At 40.2% G+C, this 23,326-nt stretch overlaps 1 protein-coding gene across 3 annotated transcripts in view; it reads right to left on the bottom strand.

Moving 5' to 3' along the window:
- Window positions 1–23,326, bottom strand: part of GPD2 (glycerol-3-phosphate dehydrogenase 2) — a 310,532-nt gene that overhangs the window by 179,728 nt on the left and 107,478 nt on the right. For all 3 annotated transcript variants that reach the window (XM_073647152.1, XM_073647151.1, XM_073647153.1), the window contains exons 7-8: window positions 2,423–2,587; window positions 1,761–1,905 (exon numbers count right to left, since the gene is read on the bottom strand). In XM_073647152.1, the coding sequence (XP_073503253.1) occupies window positions 1,761–1,905; window positions 2,423–2,587 (310 nt within the window). The remainder of the gene's footprint in view (window positions 1–1,760; window positions 1,906–2,422; window positions 2,588–23,326) is intronic.

A 23,326-nucleotide genomic window follows, 5' to 3' on the forward strand; every position in this document is an offset into this window, starting at 1 on the left:
TAATAAATAAATAATTAAGCATATTTTAAGTTAATATATAAGTTAATTTAAAAAAAAAAAAAAAATTTTGTTAATTACACATTTTAAAAAGTGGAATGAAAAGTGATCAACATGTATGCATCCCAAATTTTTAGCAATAAAAAAAATACAGCTCACAGTGCAAAAAAGTGAGACTCCATCAATGAAAAATAATAAAAGGAGTACAAGAAATGGCGGGACAGACACCATTTTGTTGTAATTTTGTTTTTTTTAAGAAGGTTTTAAAATATTTTTAATCACTAAAATAAATAAAAACAACATGAGGCTATGTGCACACAACATCTTTTAAAGTCAGGCGAACGCGACGAACTGTTAAAGCAGAAGACACTACAGGAAACTTTTGCGTTGTGTAGTTGTGTCTTTTTTCTCCCCAGAGTATTTTTGGGGTCGTTTCCTAAGCATTTTTCCGACAGTTTTGGCTTGTTTTTACAGCGTTTTTGTTTTTTGAAAGCTCTTTCCATATTTTTTGTGACATCGTTTTCACTGTTATTTTTTGGTCGTTTTTGTTCATTCCATTGAATAAAGAAGAAACCATTCGTTTTTCTTTTTTTTTTTTTTTAAGCAGAACCAATGGCACAAGGCTTCAAACTTAATTCTGGCATCTTTTGAGCTTTCCCATTGACTTGTATTCTAAAGTACAGGGTGTCTTCTGAGCGGAAAATGCCAGAAGAATAGTCAGATGACTTCTTTTAACCGGTTGGCATTTTCAGAAAACGAAGGCAGTTAAAAAATGCTCAAAAGCCTGAACCTGGGCCCAGCAAGTAACTTTTACATGTAAATGCATATGACCATCCTTTTGAACGGTTTCTGCTTTGTCACGTGCACATACTCTAAGTTTATATTCACCTGAAGAATCGTGTCTAGAAGTGTTTTTTTTGTTTGTTTTTTTTACACACACAAAGTATATAAGCCATCAAACATTGGCGGAATTGCATTCTTTTAACTATTTTACCCCACTTGGAATTTTTTGTTCCTGTTTTTCAGGGTATTATATGATGAAATGAACGGTGTCATTCAAAACTGCAACTCATCATGCAAAACAATAAAAGCCATCATATCGTAATGTTGCTGAAAAAATTAAATCTTAGAAAAAGAAGAGAAAAAAAATCTAGTGCAAAGATAAAAAAAAACGTGGTCAAGAAGCGGTTAAAGGGAATCTGTCAGCAGGTTATTGTTATTTAATCTCAATGCAGCATAATATAGAGCAAGAGAGCCCGATTATGGTGATGTGTCACTTACTAGGCTGTGAGCTGTAGTTTCAATACAATAAGTGTTTTATCAGCAGGAGATTATCACTGCCAGACTAGGTCTCACGTGCACAGCAGTCCATCTAATCTGTGTAACTCCACCCCCACCACTGATTGGACGCTTGCTGACAGTGTACACAGGAAGCTGCCAGTCAGTGGCGTGGGAGGGGTTATACAGAGCTCAGCATTCTGACCACAGCTACATTTACAACACATAAAACAGGGACTGTATCACAACTACACCAAGCAGTCTAGCAAGTGATACATCACTGGAATCAGGGTCTCTGCCCCTACATGATGCTGCTCTCAGATTACATGTGGACAGATTCCCTTTAATCCCTATTGGATACAGATCTTCACTAATAATACATAAGTCAGCAGTCGTTTCTATGGTACAATAACCACATAACATTGCCGCCTCTAATGAAGCAGAACACTTGCCCTGAGCCACAAATAATGATCTATAGACAGTACCTGTAATACCCGGGTATCACAATATGCACACCGGCGCTCGGTTGGCAGATTTTGTTGGTTTGCTGATTGTCCATTTTTCGCAGAGAGTCTGTGAATGGCCCAGTGGCGTTGATGACACATTTGGCTCGGACATCAAATTCTTGTCCTGCGAAACCAAAGGGATAAAAAGCCATAAACTAAACATCCTATGGTTCTTTATAACTTCTGGGGGTTCTTTATTCTTCACTATTATATTTCTATGTCTGAGTGATTGTGATTAGTGTTGAGCGAGTAGGTGTCATTAGTATTTTGGGATGCTTGGCATTTCTTTTACTGTCGCCACGGCTGTTCGACAGCTGTGACACATGCAGAGATTGACTGTTTGACAGTCAATCTCTGCATGTGTCACAGCTGTCTAACAGTCGTGGCGACAGTAAAAGAAATGCAGAACACGCCAAAATACTTGGCGAGCACGCTCGGATGCTCGCTGAAAGGGTTAATGAAATCTACTCGCCCAACACTAATTGTGACCTGACCATACAGCGGTTGCCCGCTTCTGCTGGTGGTTGTAGTACTACCCTCTCTGGACATAAGGGTATGTGATTTTGGGTATAACAATGATTCTATCTAAGGCAATATACAATACACACACATGTACGTACAGAAGGCTACAAGTCAGATACCTGTTAGAACGTCTTTGCAACGTGCGCCGCAGACGTGTTCAGTGCCGGTCTCCGGATCTGTCTTCTTCAGCAAGCCCACCACTTCAGTGTAATTGGCTGTGGCAGCACCATACCTGGCAGCAGTGAGAGCGATGGCAAGGTTCATTCGAGCATCGTTGTGCTGTCCTGCAGCAGAGGACGGAATCAAAGGAAGGACATGAGTCACCTCAAGCCACTGACTTGTGGTATGGAAGTGTGTCACAACCGATCTGTCACATCTGTCCCTGTCACAGCAAATCTACGTGATGGCTGGCTAGATCTTACCCGAATTATTTAAAGATACATTGTCTCTTTCATATCAGCCTATGAACCTGCTGCACAAAAACCCATAATTAATATAAAACATTAAAAAATGTAAAAAAAATTGGAGAAAAAAAACATAAAAAATCTATAAAAACTCACCAATACTACTATAATTCAGTAATCTAAAACGCTAAGCTTTTATATTTTATATTATAAGAGAACACTTAAAATATTAAAAAAGCACGCAAGATAAAAAGCAACATAAGGTTCCAATAATACACACACATATAATAATATCATATAATATAAATAGCTACATAAAAAGGTCCCAAAAATATTATAGTTCAGTAACACAAAACATATAATGAACCATTTATTTACAGGAGAACCAATGCAAAGTAAGAAAATAGAAAAGAAACGGGATATAAAAAAGCCACATAAAACCTCCGCAATGCTATAATATAATACAAACACACATAACAATATAATGCAGACACAACATAAAGTCCCTAAAGTTACAATAAATAAATATAACCACTAAACATAAAACTAACTTTTTATTTAAAGGAGAACCAACACTTGGGCCCGGATACATCAAGCAGTTTTTGACAGTTTTCTAGAGTAAAACTGCCTGAGATGTCGCTTTTTTTTTTTTAGCACAACTTGTAGTTGCGGAAAAGTTTTGTGACTTTTCAAAACTACGCTACCATGAAGAACTTTCGGAAACTTTTTGATGTTGCAGATTTTCTGCTCCTATTATGTAAATTAGAATACTTGCAATTTTTCATTGCATTTTTGAGTGCATTTTTATCGCATTTTTGATGTTGCAGGGGTTTTTTTGTCTCTTTTTGCTACGTCATCTTTTAAACAAAGTGGCTTTGTTTTTTATGCTTCCTGGTATTTGGAGTTAACAAAACTTTATTGATCCAGTCATGTGCAGATTACATGCATTTTTTGATGCGTTTCCGCTGCATTTTTTTACCTGCAGATTTTCCACATTTAATACAAGTCTATGAGGAAAAATCTGCACATGAAGCTCGGCGTTCCCGCAAGAGAATTTGATACATTGCGGATTCGAAACCGGCATCACAGGTCAGTTTAAGCTGAGAAAAAAAAAGAAGAGATTTCTATACATCCCATCCACTTTGCTGGAACCACAAGATGCTGCGTTTTTGATGCCGCGAAAATACCCAGCGTCAAAAACTCACCAAAAGCTCATTGTGGGAACGTAGCCTTAAAGTATTAAATGCTAAAAAAACAACACAATATTTCAGGTAACATAAAAACTGACAAATATCAAAATACTTAAATTACAAAAATCACCAAACAGTTATTTAAAGGAGAAGACACTGATGAAACAATTTTTTTCTCATATAATTAGAGCAGAAATAAACAGAATTTTATATTAATATCATTAGATCAGATCATTAACTAGTGAACAGAAAAAAAATTATGCAAACAAAATGTCACCTCGATAATAATGGATATTACACAAATAATCAATACGTAAACGACTAATTGTCCCCGAGAAGACAGACTCAATATTAATGGACTCTGAGTAATCAATTAGAGAAATAAGTAGATGCAAATGATGATTTAACTTCAATCCGAATGCAGCACATTATAGACTCGTTCATAAATGAAGACATATAAACAATGTTACAAATGGGGTCTGCAAGATCAATTAATACAAGCAAACATTACACTTATTAATGAAGAACATATAACTAGGCAATGTTACTGAAGTATTAATCTTCTAAAGTATGTACAGTAACACATTACACAGAGAAACTCGGGAATTTCAAAAAAGTAAAAAAGAAAAAAAAGTTTTAATTAAACAGTGAACATCTTGTTATTTTGGAAATTCCTATAGTGTATCTTTGAAAAATTCCTGAGGGCGAAAACTACCACTGTCCTGGAGTTGCCCTGAACAGTTAAACTAAAGTTTTTTTGGAGGTGAAAAAATACACTTTTAGTTTTTCTTGGAGGCATTTTTTTCCTAAAGCGTTTCCTTATGCAGTTTTGAAGAGACTTTCGTAACTTTTTCTCACTTGAAAGTGTTTGGAATGAGGAATCCGCCACAAAAAGAGACACACCGATGCTTTTTTTTTTTTTTTTTTTTTAATTGCCAGTGTGAGGTTTTCCAAAACTTGTTGGTAAGAAAAAGCTCAAAAACTTGTATGAGCAGCAAAGTGGATTGAATAGGAAACGTATCTGAAGTGGTTTTCAAAGGAGGGTTTAGAAGTGAATCTGCTTCAAAATTCTCCTTAAAAAAACTCCGTCTGAACCTAGCCTAAGGATATGCACACATCATTTTTTTCAGGCAGGTCCACTCGGTAAACTGTCTGAAAAAGTAGTCAGAAAATGCTCATGGATATGAATTTCTATGTAAAAATGACTTGCTAATCGCATCTTCAGTCTTTTAACCTCTTCAGGTTTCCAAGCAAGCCAAGTGGTTATAAAGAAGTGATCTGACCATTCTTTAGGTGGTTGTACTCCGACGATGCTCTATACTTTAAAATAGAAGTAAATGGAAAGGCTCGGTATCTTTTTGAGCGTTTAGACTGCGTTTTTGCTACAAAAATTGCTTACGGTTTCATCTATTTTAATGGAGTTAAAAAAATATCAATAAAATGCCAATCAAAAAAAAAAAAAGACACCCCAAAAGCTAAAGTAAAAACAATTAAAAAATAAATGCCAGTAGTCAAAGTAGTAAAAAAAAGCAATCAGGAAACAGTCAAAACAAAACAAAAACAAAGGACGCGTTTCCTGAAGCATCTTCCTCTCGAAAAACTCAGCAAGTTCACCCACCTGGAAAAGACATTTCATGCACATACCCTTTAAGTATTTAGACTTAATGCAACTATTTTTGTGACTAAAAATTAATCTATAGGATTGTTTTGGTGGCAAAGACATTTCTGCCATCTCCAGTCAGATTATGAAGGAGTAAATTTAATAATGTTAACATCACGCTTATAAATATAGCCAAGCTGAATTTATTATTTACAATAAATTGACAAAAAAAAAATGTTTTTTTAAAATCAGGCTCTTATAAATCTTTTTTTATTTTTAAACAAATCTTTATTTTTTTATCTTTTTAAACATTTTTTTCCAAATATTCCAGTTTTCTGGAATGCCATCTTCCTGGTTTCTGCAGTTCTCTTTTCTACTTTATTGTGCAGACTGGATTAGTGGCAGCGGTTATATCATATGAAATGGAGTAGTTTTTTTTTTTTTGTCAGTAGTAGTGTGGGGGGGGGGGGCTGCAAGAACTTCATGCAGGATATTGGAGGCTGGCAGGGCTTCACACTGTGTGTGGGGGGCTGTGGGGACATCATATTGTGGGGGGAAATGTTGGGAAATCATACAGTGTGTTGGGGGCTGTTGGGAAATCATACAGTGTGTTGGGGGCTGTGGGGACATCATAGTGTGTGTTGGAGGCTGTGGGGACATCATAGTGTGTGTTGGAGGCTGTGGGGACATCATAGTGTGTGTTGGAGGCTGTGGGGACATCATAGTGTGTGTTGGAGGCTGTGGGGACATCATAGTGTGTGTTGGAGGCTGTGGGGACATCATAGTGTGTGTTGGAGGCTGTGGGGACATCATAGTGTGTGTTGGAGGCTGTGGGGACATCATAGTGTGTGTTGGGGGCTGTGGGGACATCATAGTGTGTGTTGGAGGCTGTGGGGACATCATAGTGTGTGTTGGAGGCTGTGGGGACATCATAGTGTGTGTTGGGGGCTGTGGGGACATCATAGTGTGTGTTGGGGGCTGTGGGGACATCATAGTGTGTGTTGGGGGCTGTGGGGACATCATAGTGTGTGTTGGGGGCTGTGGGGACATCATACTGTGTAGGGGAGACTGTGTGGACATAATACTGTGTATAGTGGGCTGTTGTGACATAATCTGTGTTGAGGGCTGTGGGGATATCATACTGTGTGGGGGGAATGTAATGTGGGGACATCATACTGTGTAGGGGGCAGTAGGGATATGATACTATGTCTAGGGAGCTGTGGGGCATCATACTGTGTAGGGTGGGGAGCTGTGGGGTCACTATACTGTGTATGGGGGCATCCTACTGTGTGCAATCCTCCACACCATTTTTTCGCCAAGTGTTATTTCTATAACCATCGAATGTAAAATCTGCAACATCTTCATTACATTTTTTCTGTTCTGGGATAATTCCATGCAGGACTGATCCGAAGTGGATTTTCTGCAAAGGATTGGCATGTGGAAAATTAGCAGCATATAATAGCAGCATAATTTTGAGGAAATCTGAGCCGCTGATAAAAATCAACAGCAGAAATTGATCTGATCTAGAGATTTGAAATTGGCATCATGTCAATTTTTAATCACAGATTTTCCTACGTTGCAATACATCCACCCAACAAAGGTGTTTATTTTTTGAGCAATATTGAAAAATCACAAATCATCAACAAATCGCTGTTGACAGATCAAATTTTGGTATGCTCAGTAATATATTATATAAGGCAACGTTCACACACAGCGTTTTTCGCAACTTTTTTTTATCCAAATAAGAGGCTGCTTTTTACGGTAAGGCTATGTGCCCACGATGCAGAAATGCTGCATATTTTTTACGCTTCTCCCTGGCAAGAAAAATGCATGCGGTTTTTACATGTGTTTTTCCCGCCAGGTAGAAGCGTTTGTCAAGTGTTTTTGCATGCGGGTTATCAAGCGCTTTTCCAAGTGATTTTAGCATCACTTGGAAAAGTGCTTGACAACTTGGTCACACTATATAAATCCATGCAAACGGCATGGATTTATATAGTGTGACCAAGTTAGTTAAAAAAAAAGAATAAGAATGGTTAAAAAAAAAAAAAAAAGATTATACTTACCTTCTGATGTCCTCCCAGTGTTACCTCCGCTGCGTCCGGTCTCTTGCATTGCTCACGCTGTGTGAAGGACCTGCGGTGACGTCATTCAGTCATGTGTCAGGTCACATGACTCAATGACGTCATGGCAGGTCCTTCACAACAGCGCGAGCAATGCAAGAGACCGGACGGACCGGACAAAACACCGGGAGGACATCAGAAGGTGAGTATAATCTTTATTTTTTATTTTAAATTCTTTTTTTTACAGTTTCTATGGTACCCAGGTCTGGAGGAAAGTCTTCTCTCCTCCAGGCCTGGGTACCATCCGCACATTGAACATTGTGATATCCGCTTATCCACATGTAGTGATGCGGATGTCACGCGGTCCAATGCAAGTCAATGGTGGCGATTATGCTGCGTGTCGGCAAAATTAATGGACATGCTGCGGATTTTTGAGCGCAGCATGGGCATTGACATTGCGGCTTGTCATTGGGGACCATGGGGGGGGCGGATTACCAAGCGTTTCCGCTGCGGAAATTCCGCAGCATAAACGCTTGGAAAATGCTTCGTGGGCACACAGCCTAACAGCAAAAGCTATGAGATTTCAGAAATGTCATGAACCAGTTTTTTTTTCTTAACTAAATTTGAGAACTGCAGCATTTTTTAAATTTGCTGAATGTAAATTTTTTCGGCATTTTTGTAGCATTTTTTAACCATAGAAAGCAATGAAAGTGCAAAAGAGCTGCAAAATCTGTTTACTGCGTTTTTGGTGAATAAAAATAACTTTATTAGGCATGTACTGTAGACAATCACATATGTAAAGCATGCAAAAAAAAATCTGGAAAAACTTACCAAAAAAAAAACAAAAACAGCAAAACCTGCATTTTAAAGACAGCGCTTTGATTGACAATCACAGCAGGATCTTACCTACCCATATAAAAATAGGCTATCAGCCCAGGAGAGGAATCACATTAGGTTAGGCTCCCAGCAAAGAAGGTCGCCTTGTCACTGGCCGCTGGGCAGACATGAATTGACCAATTTATGCACTAAGAATCTTCGTTTTTTCCTATTTTCTAGAACAGTAATGCAATTCAAATTTCATATAATTTCATGTTTGCATGCTTTAGCGTAAAAAATACAAAGTGCAGCTTTATTTGTTAGTTATATATGGAGGTGGCTACTCTTAGTATGAACCTGTTCACACCTGGTCCCTGTTTGGAAGTGGCGGTCAGTCTTTAATATTTGATTGCCAAGAGAGCAGGTTTTGGCTGCAGAACATAAAATCCAATGCAAAAACGCTGAGTGTGAATATAGCCTAATAGTATGAGTTTATATTACTAACATAATCATACATCAGAGACTAGTAAAATAAAATAAATTCTTATAAACAGGCATTTACGTGTGTTCACCAGTACTCCGAAGACTACATGCATGGAATCTGCACACAATACTACTGCAAAATAGTTTTGTTACATCTAAAGAATTTCCCTTAAACTATTTCATACAGCGTTCGGTTAAAAAACAAAAAGTTCAACATGATTTATCTTCAAATTAAACGTATCACAAAAAAGTCTTTACATTTATCATTTCCCCTAGAAGATACAATCCCAAGACTTGAAGAAAATATCAGATTTCTAGGAACAGTGTAATTAATTTTCTGATTTCATGACCAGTCGCAGAAACAGCCCAAATCTTGAAATGAGAGAACTGGGTCTACCATGAAAATACCGAGTGAGAGGATGTATGAGTAATAGATGATGTTGTTGATTTATGCAGCCAGCATACCAAATCCTTAATACAAAATTGATTATGTAAAATATCTCGGCTTATGATCTGTCTGCTGTGCTAGGGGCCAGTACAAAAGTAATCTGTCTATGGCAAAAGGGCAATGGCAGGATCAATGTTTCAGTGGGTCTCATGTCCACTCCCTTCAGCGTCCTGTCTTGGCCATGCTTAAATCAATAACGAGAAGTGATTTTCCGGCTTTTTACTTAGATTATGCAATTTTTCTTGCAATGGAGTAAACCAGGAGAACGGATTAAAAATAAATTTGGAGCGACCACATGAATTATTTACGCAGAGCTTGATTTCTTTGGATTTTGACAGTTGATACCTAAAAGAGTATGAAAATTTTGTGAAGTTTTATTAAGTCTCGATCAAAAAGGAAAACCAAAAGTAACACTTGGATGAAATTAGTTTTCTTCTTTGTAGAGAAAAGCATCTCCAGTACCAGCTGCATGCACATACATTATAAAGTCAGTGTTTCCCATCTGGGGGGCTGTGACTCTTCAATAAAAAATGGTGGTCGGAGCACAGCGTAGGGTACTAGGCAGGGAGTCGCTCTTAACTAGAGATGAGCGGTGTTCGACTAGAACTGTTCGCCAATCTCAAATTCGAGCTGTTTTGGGCGGTGTTCGAGTTGTTCGACGAACCCGAACGATTTGCAAAAAATTCGGCTGTTCGAGGTTATGTTCGATAACTGTTCGTGCACCAAAAGCGTGTCCTGCATGTCTGGCGCTATTTAGAGCACCAATCATGCAGGGATTGTCTGCCACTCACTGTAATGCCACAGCCATGGTGGTTGTGGCATTACAGTGATTGCCCAAATCGATGGGAACAGTGCCAACAGTGAAACATGAAAAGCCGGCAATTCAGCAGCGGCATACACCGGTACCCGACAAATTAGAACCGAAAGAATAGAGCTTCACACATAGATTAGATAGATATAAACATGTCAGCCACATATATATGAAGTACAGTGAAAGTGCTGCTTACTGTACTTGTCATTTAGTGTAAAGGATTTATAAAAAAAAATAATAGTGTTTTCATGCACCGTCTCTTTAAAAAAGCCGGCCGGCAATTCAGCATCTGTACCCAACAATTTAGAATAGAAGGAATAGAGAATCACACATAGATTAGATAGATAGAAACATGTCAGCCACATATATACGAAGTACAGTGAAAGTGCTGCTTACTGTACTTGTCATTTAGTGTAAAGGATTTATAAAAAAAAATAATAGTGTTTTCATGCACCGTCTCTTTAAGAAAGCCGGCCGGCATTTCAGCAGCGGTACCCGACAATTTAGAATAGAAGGAATAGAGAATCACACATAGATTAGATAGATAGAAACATGTCAGTCACATATATATGAAGTACAGTGACAGTGTTGCTTACTGTACTTGTCATTTAGTGTAAAGGATTTATTAAAAAAAATAATAGTGTTTTCATGCACCGTCTCTTTAAGAAAGCCGGCCGGCATTTCAGCATCTGTACCCGACAATTTATAACAGACAGAATAGAGCTTCACACATAGATTAGATAGATAGAAACATGTCAGTCACATATATATGAAGTACAGTGATAGTGTTGGTTACTGTACTTGTCATTTAGTATTAAAATAAAGGATTTATTATTAAAAAAATTGGCGTGGGGTTCCCCTTAATTTTAGGCTCTAGCGAAGGTTAAGCAGACAGCTGGGGCAGATGTTTGAAGCCTGGGAAGGGGGTAATACCCACGGAGCTTACCAGGCTACTAATATGAGCCCCCAGCTGAATACATAGCCTTTACTAGCTATTAAAATGGGGGACCCCCCAAAAAAATGACGTGGGGTCCCCCCTAATTTAATAGCTAGCAAAGGCTAGGCAGACAGCTGGGGGCTGATATTAATAGCCCAGGAAGGGAGCCATGAATATTGGCCCCCTCCCAGGCTAGAAACACCAGCCGTCAGCCGCCCCAGAAATGGCGCATTCATAGGATGCGCCAATTCTGGCACTTAGCCTCGCTCTTCCCACTGCCCTGTAGGGGTGGCAGTGGGGTAATAGAGCTGGGGTTGATGTCAGCTTATAATGCCAGCTGACATCAAGCCCAGGTTAGTAATGGAGAGGCGTCTATAAGACACCCCCATTACTAACCCCATAGTCAAAGTTAAAAGAAAACACAAACACCCAGAATAAAGTCCTTTAATTGAAATAAGCACACAATTCTTTATTGTTCTAAATTAAACCATACTTACCATCACGCCCATTCCAGCTGAAGCCAACGATCTCCTGTAATAAAAATAAAATAATAAAGCAACCTCATCCTTACCTTTCCATGGTTCCCACGACAGCTTCAGCTCTGCTACATCGAGATGACAGGCTGGACCGCAGCAGAACGCCGCCATCCAGCCTGTCATCCCGCAGACACTGAGAAGCGCAGGCATGCTTGCGCTCCTCAGTGTCTGGCTGTGACGGCATCCAGATGAGCCGAGGTCATGTCCAATGAACTCGGCTCACCTCATGCACGTCACTTACAGCGTGGGAGAATTCTCACGCTGAAGCGCTGAGTGCAGGAGAATTTTCCCACGCTGTCAGTGAGGTGCATGAGGTGAGCTGAGTTCATTGGACATGAGCTCACCTCATGCACGTCACTGACAGCGTGGGAGAATTCTCCTGCACTCAGCACTTCAGCGTGAGAATTTTCCCACGCTGTCAGTGACGTGCATGAGGTGAGCTGAGATCATTGGACATGACTTCGGCTCATCTGGATGCCGTCACAGCGAGACACTGAGGAGCGCAAGCATGCCTGCTCTTCTCAGTGTCTGCGGCATGACAGGCTGGATGGCAGCGTTCTGCTGCGGTCCAGCCTGTCATCTCGATGTAGCAGAGCTGAAGCTGTCGTGGGAACCATGGAAAGGTAAGGATGAGGTTGGTTTATTATTTTTCTTTTATTGCAGGAGATCGTTGGCTTCAGCTGGAATGGGCGTGATGGTAAGTATAGTTTAATTTAGAACAATAAAGAATTGTGTCTTTATTTCAATTAAAGGACTTTATTCTGGGTGTTGTGTTTTTTTTAAATACTTTACTAGAAATTCATGGCGGTCATGTCTAATACTGGCGTGACCCCATGAATTTTGGGCTTGGGGCCAGCTGATAATACCAAGCTGGCCCTAACCCCTTTATTACCCAGTGAGCCACCGCACCAGGGCCCTGGATGAGTTGGGTACAGCGCCAGAAGATGGCGCTTCTATGAACGCGCCATTTTCCGGGGTGGCTGCGGACTGCAATTTGCAGCGGGGGGGGCCCAGAAAGCTTGGGCCTCCCTGCGCTGCAGATTCCAGCCCCCAGCTGCCTAGTTGTACCTGGCTGGACACAAATATAGTGCGAAGCCCCACGTATTTTTTTTTTAATTATTTCATGAAATTCATGAAATAATTAAGAAAAAAAGGCCTTCCCTATATTGTTGTGTCCGGCCAGGTACAAATAGTCAGCTGGTGGTTGGGGGCAGCCCGTTCCTGCCTGCTGTACCTGGCTGGACACAAATATAGTGCGAAGCCCCACTTCAATTTTTTAAAATTATTTCAGGAAATTCATGAAATAATTTAAAGAAAATTGACGTGGGGCTTCGCCCTGTTTTTGTGTCCAGCCAGGTACAACTAGGCAGCTGGGGGCTGGAATCCGCAGCGCAGGGAGGCCCAAGCTTTCTGGGCCCCCCCCGCTGCAAATTGCAGTCCGCAGCCACCCCGGAAAATGGCGCGTTCATAGAAGCGCCATCTTCTGGCGCTGTACCCAACTCATCCAGGGCCCTGATGCGGTGGCTCACTGGGTAATAAAGGGGTTAGGGCCAGCTTGGCATTATCAGCTGGCCCTAAGCCCAAAATTCATGGGGTCACGCCAATATTAGACATGACCACCATGAATTTCTAGTAAAGTATTTAAAAAAAACACAACACCCAGAAAAAGTCCTTTAATTGAAATAAACACACAATTCTTTATTGTTCTAAATTAAACCATACTTACCGTCACGCACATTCCAGCTGAAGCCAACGATCTCCTGAAATAAAAGAAAAATAATAAAGCAACATCATCCTTACCTTTCCATGGTTCCCATGACAGCTTCAGCTCTGCTACATCGAGATGACAGGCTGGACCGCAGCAGAACGCTGCCATCCAGCCTGTCATCCCGCAGACACTGAGAAGCGCAGGCATGCTTGCGCTCCACAGTGTCTCTCTGTGAGGGCATCCAGATGAGCCGAGTTAATGTCCAATGAACTCGGCTCACCTCATGCACGTCACTGACAGCGTGGGAAAATTCTCCTGCACTCAGCGCTTCAGCGTGAGAATTTTCCCACTCTGTCAGTGACGTGCATGAGGTGCGCCGAGTTCATTGGACATGAACTCGTCTCATCTTTATGCCGTCACAGCCAGACACTGCAGAGCGCAAGCATGCCTGCGCTTCTCAGTGTCTGCGGGATGACAGGCTGGATGGCGGCGTTCTGCTGCGGTCCAGCCTGTCATCTCGATGTAGCAGAGCTGAAGCTGTCGTGGGAACCATGGAAAGGTAAGGATGATGTTGCTTTATTATTTTTCTTTTATTGCAGGAGATCGTTGGCTTCAGCTGGAATGGGCGTGACGGTAAGTATGGTTTAATTTAGAACAATAAAGGATTGTGTCTTTATTTCAATTAAAGGACTTTATTCTGGGTGTTTGTGTTTTTTTTTAGCTTTCACTATGTGGTTAGTAATGGGGGTGTCTTATAGACGCCTCTCCATTACTAACCTGGGCTTGATGTCAGCTGGCATTATAAGCTGACATCAACCCCAGCCATATTACCCCCTGCCACCGCTACAGGGCAGCGTGGAAGAGCGAGGCTAAGTGCCAGAATTGGCGCATCCTATGAATGCGCCATTTCTGGGGCGGCTGACGGCTGGTGTTTCTAGCCTGGGAGGGGGCCAATATTCATGGCTCCCTTCCTGGGCTATTAATATCAGCCCCCAGCTGTCTGCCTAGCCTTTGCTAGCTATTAAATTAGGGGGGACCCCACGTCATTTTTTTGGGGGGTCCCCCATTTTAATAGCTAGTAAAGGCTATGTATTCAGCTGGGGGCTCATATTAGTAGCCTGGGAAGCTCCGTGGGTATTACCCCCTTCCCAGGCTTCAAACATCTGCCCCAGCTGTCTGCTTAACCTCCGCTAGAGCCTAAAATTAAGGGGAACCCCACGCCAATTTTTTTTAATAATAAATCCTTTATTTTAATACTAAATGACAAGTACAGTAACCAACACTATCACTGTACTTCATATATATGTGACTGACATGTTTCTATCTATCTAATCTATGTGTGAAGCTCTATTCTGTCTGTTATAAATTGTCGGGTACAGATGCTGAATTGCCGGCCGGCTTTTTTAAAGAGACGGTGCATGAAAACACTAATATTTTTTTTAATAAATCCTTTACACTAAATGACAAGTACAGTAAGCAACATTGTCACTGTACTTCATATATATGTGACTGACATGTTTCTATCTATCTAATCTATGTGTGAAGCTCTATTCTGTCTGTTATAAATTGTCGGGTACCGCTGCTGAATTGCCGGCCGGCTTTTTTAAAGAGACGGTGCATGAAAACACTATTATATTTTTTAATAAATCCTTTACACTAAATGACAAGTACAGTAAGCAACATTGTCACTGTACTTCATATATATATGTGACTGACATGTTTCTATCTATCTATGTGTGAAGCTCTATTCCTTCTTGTCTAAATTGTCGGGTACCGGTGTATGCCGCTGCTGAATTGCCGGACGGCTTTTTTAAAGAAAGCGTCTTCTGAGCAGTTTGTCAGCTTTTGGACACCTTTGAAGGTGTTTTCTATGTGTTTCTATGTGTTTTTGTTTGCCTGCCATTGGTTTTAACGGTGTTCGACGGTGTTCTAAGGTGTTCGACGAACAGTTCGACGAACAGTTCCTCGAACATCCCGGTGTTCGACGAACCGAACCGAACCCGAACACTACGGGGGTGGCTCAACACTACTCTTAACATTCAGCCTTTCCACTAATATATTCTATTTAGGGATAAGCGAACCAATGGAAATTCGGGTTCTGGTACCCGACCGAACTTTAGTCCAAAGTTCGGTTTGGGTACCAGAACTGTACCCGAACTTCAACCAGAACTTGAACCCCATTGAAAGCAATGGAGACCCGAACTTTGGAGCTGAAAAAAAAATCGCTCTCTTACTCTTTTCGGACTTTCCCGGAACTCCGAGCATTAAAAACAGACAGTCTGTGTTCGGAGTTTAGCACCAAATTGTCTGCTACAAAACACGAACTTTTAAGTTCGGGATCGCTCATCTCTAATTCTATTGTCTTTAAAGGAATACCCCTTTAAAGACAATCAAATATATTTGTGGCACTGCTGAATGCTATCAGCGGCTTCCCTGCCTAGTTCAGTAGTGCCACATAATTCAGCAGTGCCATAAATATATTCTATTGTCTTTAAAGGGGTAATCCCAAAATCACAATCTGATCTTCTAACTATTAACATATATATTTATTCATATTTATTCCTTTGTGCCAATGTAACTTTTTAAAATCTGCCCCCTTTTCCACATATCACTCCCACCCCTCTTAATGATGCCCATGCAGACTCTATTTGGGAGAAAGTTTCAGTTACAGTATTTATAAAAAGAGCTGGGGAGTCTACATTTTTATTAAATAGGTTGTCCACTACTTTTACATTGACGGCCTATCCTAAGAATGACTGACCAGAAAGGGTCAGACACCCAGCACCCCCACCGATTAGCAGTTATCGGCAGCCCCCGGCCGGAAGTTCTTACTTGCCGAGCTGGTAGTTGCTGTCACAGGGTACTACACATCCACCTCCTATTCCAATCAATAGGAGGCGGATGTGCAGTAGACTACAAGTAGACGACCAGCTCAGCAAGTAAGTAAGTACTCCCGGCCGGCGGTGGCCAACACCGATAATAGCTGATCGGTGGGGGTGCCGGGTGTCGGACCCCGGCCAATCAGACATTGATGACCTATCTTAAGGATAGGTCATCAATGTAAAAGTAGTGGACAACCTCTTTAAGGAGGTCTAGTATGTGGTCTGTGTTCATTTTTGGGGATGCTGAAGATTTAAATGGGGTGTATTGGGAGTATGCAGTATATGAATTGATGGGGCATAACAAAAAAAACTTAAAATTAGCCTGACTCTCTTTATTCTCATCTTTGGAATTTCAGCCTCTCTCAAAAATCACCAAGTATGGAGCAAACCAATCCTTGATGCATTAGTAGAAAATGACTGAGGGCAGTCGTATCGATGGGTTGCTGGGTGAATGAGTGGGAACATGGGGGTCTTACAGCTGCATGTCATGCATGGAGGAGGTGGTCCCTTTACATAAGAGTGCCATGTATTTAGATGTTTGGGGTAGAGAGGTCCCATTTTTTATTTTAATATATAGGACATTACTTATTCTACCACCTTACTGTAATATCTATAGGTGCAAGAAGGACTTGACGGCTTCGAATAAAGGCAAGTTATTTGCCCATCTTTGACCTCTCTCCATTGTACAATCCAGACCCAGACTGAAACCGTGAGCACAATCTATGCCCCATTCAAAGATTATTTTTAGAAGAATAAGGACGCAATTACTACTGGAGATAAGAACCAGTCAGATACAGACCACCTTGTGAAACGCGTTACTAAATTTAACACAAGGACTAAAATAGAAGTCTACAAAAGTTATCACACTCCGTCCTGCAACCTGAAAATATTGTTCTGTGCAAACACAATGTGCTATCTGAGCATGCAGAGCCCGGGCCAGTCTCCCACCATTGTTCCAGGGGACGTGTTTGGGTGGGTTCTCAGTACAACACACGGCCCCGGTCCGCAGATTATATCTGTCGGCTCTAGTCACAAGTAAGATCTCCCTCTACCAAGTGGTGAGCAAAAAAGATCAGCTGTTTATTCCCCGAAAGGGCATCATCGGATTAAAGTGAGACAATGGGATTTAACTCTGCGAATGCCATAGGGCAGTCGAAAGGATCCATAAGAGAGTTTTGAGTTTTTTTGCAAAAGGATGACTCAATTATAAATTCATCACAAAATGTTCTGCTCCTTGGACCCCATGGGATCAGCTATAATCTGGGGCAGCAAGTGTGCAACTCCCTGCAAGGAAAAGAACAAATTACGTAATATCTATAGAAATTAACACTTCTTTTTTTATTATAATTATTATTTTTTTATTATTATTATTACGTAGTAATAACCTAATAAGCAGTAAAGGATGTAGTGCAGAGAATTACTGACCAAACTGGATAGTTTCAATCTTTTTGCTCTTTTTAATATATATTTCACAGGGCTAAAAAAAAATAAAAATTCAGGTGCAAAGTTTCTTTGAATGGATTTAGGGTATTTTGAGGGTGCTGAATTCAAATATACCATTACTTTTCCTGAACTGGTTCTAGTTTTTGAACTAATTCATCCATGAAAATACTGCATTCCCCCAATGTGACGTGTGTGATAACAAATGCCTTAGCTTTTGGTCTTTTGACTCTTTAACAGTGTCTTATGTAATGAAATATCCCATATAATTATTTTGTATTTCAATTTGTAGGCTTGCTATGCTATAAAAGTGACTTTTTGAAGGAAAAATTCTACTGTAATTAATTAAAAATCTCAGAAACTGGAGCCAATCTGCCAAAACCAAAGTTATATTCTCAATCAGCACCATAAACTTAATATGAAATAGTTCAGACATCGTTGGCACCAAAATTACTGTATACCAGTGTTATACATATGCATATGGACACACATTAATTACCCTTGCATGATGCAGAAGAAATTAGATCTTCGATCTTTAAACTATAATCACTTCTACAAATTACAGGAACTAAAATGTAAAGTTTTTCTACCCAGTTTGTAAGTTTTCAAAGGATAATCAATAGGTCATGTTTTGAATCCTCCTCTTCGTTTTAGGTACGCGGTTCCATGAACATGGAGTTAAAGCAAGAAGCAGTAAAATATAGCACTCGGATTACAGATTATAAAAAGCTTATTTTCCATATTCCTGGAATATTATGGTCCGGACTTTATTGTTTATGTCCATAGGATAGGTGATAACTTCTGATCATAGGTGGTCCACCTGCAGGAAACCCCAGCGATCCTAAGGACAGGGTCTCAAAACAGCACATTGGAATGGATTGGTGGCAGCGTACTTGACCATCTTCGGCAGTCTCATGGAGAATTAATGGATAGGTGGTCCGGATGTGCGACAACCGTTCTACTTTCACAGTCATTTCAGAACTCTGTTTTTAAGATCAGTGGGGGTTCCCATGGATCGATCAAAAAGATATCACCTAACATGTGGATAGATAACTTTTAATGATGGGTATAACCCTTTAATGGGAATCTGTCCATGTTGAACCTGTTGCCCAAAGACTGGACCATATGTGATAGAGCAGGTAATGCAAAAGAGGTTGATAAAAGTTTTTCTGAAAAACTTTTGACTATTGGGGGAATAATTTTATAATTGACAACCTTTCCTGTATAAAAAAAAAACGGGAATTGGATGTTTCGCCCCCAGCAGTTCACCCCCAGGTACATTCCGCCCCCGCACCTTTCGTCCCCAGCATTTGGCCCCCAGGATGTTTTGCCCCCGCACATCTCACCCCCGCACATATCGCCCCCAGTTCACCCCCGTGCGGGGGCGAATCTTCCTGGGGGCGAAATGATAGGGGCGAAATGTACCTGGGGGCGAAACTTCCTATAACCAAAAAAAACATCCAGGGAGAGCTGTCAATCACAAAGTAGGACCGCACACTGGACTCTTAAGCATAGATTTACATTAATAAACTACAACTTAATTAATAAACCCCTGAAATCCTCTCCCTCAATCTATTAAGCTCTATACCAGGCTTTCTGCAGATCACACACCATGTTCAATATGACAGGCTCCCCTTATTATTGTATTACACTGTGTTCCAAATTATTATGCAAATAATATTTTCTCAGATTTTCCCAAATTACCTATATGAATTGCAGTCATTGTCATTTTCCAGTCAAATAACTATTAGAGTACAATTGAAAGGTTTTTGTACAAACTGCCTATGATAACAGTATATTTAAAAAAAAAGATAAAAAACTCAAACTGCACTCAAAATGCATGTTCCAAATTATTATGCACAGCAGAGTTTTCAACCTTTTCATTTTAATAAAGAACAAAAAAATGGTCCTTTTTTAAATTATAAGCATTAGCAGGTTATTACAAACTGAAATCAAACAGTTTTCAACTCAAAACTTTATTCTAGGTGATGTTACATTTGCACATAGGACCCCTTGTTCGAAAGGAGCTTCTGAACTCTCTCGTCCATTGAATTTGTCAGGTTTTGGATGGTTTCTGCTTCCAATTGTTTTGCATGAGGACAGAATACCCTCCCAGAGCTGTTGCTTAGATGTGCACTGCCTCCCGCCATCATAGACACTCCTTTTGATGATGCTCCAGAGGTTCTCAATGGGGTTGAGGTCAGGGGAGCATGGGGGTCACACCATAAGTTTGTCCCCTTTTATACCCATAGCAGCCAGAGATGCAGATGTGTTATGTGCAGCATGAGACGGGGCATTATCATGCATGAAAATGATCTTGCTGCGGAATGCACGGTTCTTCTTCTTGAACCATGGAAGGAAGTGCTGTTTGAGAAACTCAACATACATTATGGAGTTCATCTTTACCCCTTCAGGGATCCTAAAAGGGCCGACAATCTCTCTCCCCATGATTCCAGCCCAAACCATTACTCCACCTCCTCCTTGGTAGCTCCGTAGCCGTGTTTGCATGGGGTGTCCATCAACCAGCCATCCTCCACTCTATCCATCTGGACCATCGAGATCATTTCATGCATGATAATGCCCCGTCTCATGCTGCACATAACACATCTGCATCTCTGGCTGCTATGGGCATAAAAGGGGACAAACTTATGGTGTGACCCCCATGCTCCCCTGACCTCAACCCCATTGAGAACCTCTGGAGCATCATCAAAAGGAGTGTCTATGATGGCGGGAGGCAGTGCACATCTAAGCAACAGCTCTGGGAGGGTATTCTGTCCTCATGCAAAACAATTGAAGCAGAAACCATCCAAAACCTGACAAATTCAATGGACGAGAGAGTTCAGAAGCTCCTTTCGAACAAGCGGTCCTATGTGCAAATGTAACATCACCTAGAATAAAGTTTTGAGGTGAAAACTGTTTGATTTCAGTTTGTAATAACCTGCTAATGCTTATAATTTCACAAATGACCATTTTTTTGTTCTTTATTAAAATGAAAAGGTTGAAAACTCTGCTGTGCATAATAATTTGGAACATGCATTTTGAGTGCAGTTTGAGGTTTGTTTTTTTAAAAAATATACTGTTATCATAGGCAGTTTGAACAAAAAACTTTCAATTGTACTCTAATAGTTATTTGACTGGAAAATGACAATGACTGCAATTCATATAGGTAATTTGGGAAAATCTGAGAAAATATTATTTGCATAATAATTTGGAACACAGTGTAGTATGGCTTCTCGGAAAAAAAGGCAAACCTACACATTATCATTGCAGCTAATAATCCTATAAAAAACATAACTCATAGAATTGGGAAAAAAATGTAAATAAAATTTTAGTAGCCAATAAATCTCTACGGATTATCTTGCTCCAGCAAGTAGAGTGTTAAATCTGATCAGAATGGAAGTCTATGGGTCAGCATCTCTCTTCCTGCCTCGCTGACTGATTTGAGAACTGGTTACTGGAAGTAATTTATCTTCATCTGTCCTTGAACGGTTCCAGATCTGGCAGCAGTTCAACAGGTAGATATTTAGAGCTAGTGATGAAGCCTCATTTTGTCAGGAAATTGATGCTAACAGACACTTGGACACGTCTCGGAGTCAATGTCGTTTGCGAACTCCACTTGACCGTACTATGATTCGGAAAGGATTATAATAAGGGTTTTACTAAGAAAAAAAATAAAGAAACTCATATAGAAATATAAAAAAGAAAGACAAATAAAGAAACATTCTAGAACGTTTCAAAATATCCATTTTATTGAATGGATTGGTAACTTTTTCCTAACACGAGTCCAATGAACGGAGATAAGCGGCGCCACATATTATATTATAGGTGACCTGCAGAATCAGGGAATTTTACCTCCTATGCCAACCACTGCATGAATGACATGTAGAGCTTCCCCTATTAAAGAAAAAAAAAAGAGGTTCTTAAACCTTTCTCTTGCGCTTATTCTACATCATTGTGTCTCAGCTGCTGCAGAACATCACAATACACACTTTAAAAAGAATAGGTCGGCAGGTTTTTGAGATGTAATCTAAGGGCAGCAGAGCGTAGGGGCTGAGACACTGATTTCAGCAATGCGTTACTTATTAGGCTGTGTGCTGTTATTTCAGTGTTTTATCAGCAAGAGATCACTTTCGGACTACCTGCCCCGTGCCTCCCGGTCCAAACACGCCCCCAACACTGATTGTCAATTTCCAATGTAAAGCTGCAAATCAGTGGCTTGGTCTGAGATAGCTTTCTGAGCACTGCTACATCTACAGCAGAGAAAACTCTGATTGTATCACAACAGCGGCACACAGTAAACTAAGTGATACATCGCTGGAATCAGGGTCTCTTTCTCTACATCATTCTGATCTCAGATGAGGAAGCGAAAACCTGCTGAGAGATTCCCTTTAACTGCTTTAAATATACTATTTTGGGAGGAAATTAACTAAAAACCTATATTTCGTACGTTGTTCTTTTTCTAGAGCCCACTGTAGTAAAATGGAGCAAAATTTATTAAAGGGGGTAAAAAAAAAAACATATTAAAAGAAAATATTCCCTGTGGCTCCAGCGCTGGCTATTTTGGGGATCTTTATTGGGACAGGAAGAGTTGACAACTTGTTCTTTGTTCATGCGAGATCTGTGATTGGCTGCAGCAGAATGTTATTGGCTGTTCTTTTCAGTCACCTGATAGCTTACAGCCAATCACAAGTCTCAAGGGTCAGGTGATTGAAGAACAGGATATCATCACATTTTGCTCACCAGAGCGGACTGTGAATGACCCACAGTGCTTTGAGAGAGTGAATATGCATTTTTATTCCGTTTTTACCATCCCTTCCTACTGTACATAATTTTTTTTTTTAAAGGTCGGGCAACCCCTTTAAGAGGCATAGGACACCTTACTGTGCACCAGAAAATATATCTTTGTTTGCTGTGAGCTGGAATAGTTTAATGTTATAATTTAGACCAGGTTTTGTTGTAACTTGTATGTCTTTAGGTGAAGACTCACTGATAAAAGCCAGGCTAAGGCCATGTTCACACGTTCAGTATTTGTAAGCCAAAACCAGGAGTGGGTGAAAAATCCAGAAGTGGTGACGTGTTTCTATTATACTTTTCCTCTGATTGTTCCACTCCTGATTTTGGCTTACAAATACTGATGTCAAATACTGAACGTGGCCTAAGGCTATGTTCACACATCATGGTTTTTTTCAGCGTTTTTTGATGCGTTCTTTTATGATAATTTTCTGCTGCATTTCACAGTACCAGCAAAGTCTATGAGATTCCAGAAATCTCATGCACACATCATGGTTTGTTTGTTTTTTGTGTTCAGTATTTTGTGCTTTGCATGTTTTTTTGCAAAGTAGAGATGGTCACTTCTTTCAGCATTTTTTCACCCATTGGAAGTAATGGGTGGTGAAAAAAACACTGAAAAAAGGCACTAAAAACACAGGTGTCAAGTTTTTCAGAGTTTTTTGTGCCAAAACCAGAATGAGATTTTTTTTTTTCACTGAACTTGATGTACATGCATAAAAGACAAAAGCACAGTGAAAAAAAAAGCACCAAAAAACATACAAAAAAGAAAGAAAAATCCTGGACAACCTCCTGGCAAGAGATCAGGTTTTCCTGTAGAAAAAAAAACGCTGAAAAAAACATGATGCGTGAACATAGCCTTAGACTTACTGTGCAAAGTGCTGAAAACTGTGGTAGAAGATGACATTTTTTGTGCAAAA

Source organism: Phyllobates terribilis, unplaced genomic scaffold (assembly GCF_046119375.1).
Source record: "Phyllobates terribilis strain yellow unplaced genomic scaffold, ASM4611937v1 Scaffold_9__5_contigs__length_417890890, whole genome shotgun sequence".
Taxonomy (NCBI): domain Eukaryota; kingdom Metazoa; phylum Chordata; class Amphibia; order Anura; family Dendrobatidae; genus Phyllobates; species Phyllobates terribilis.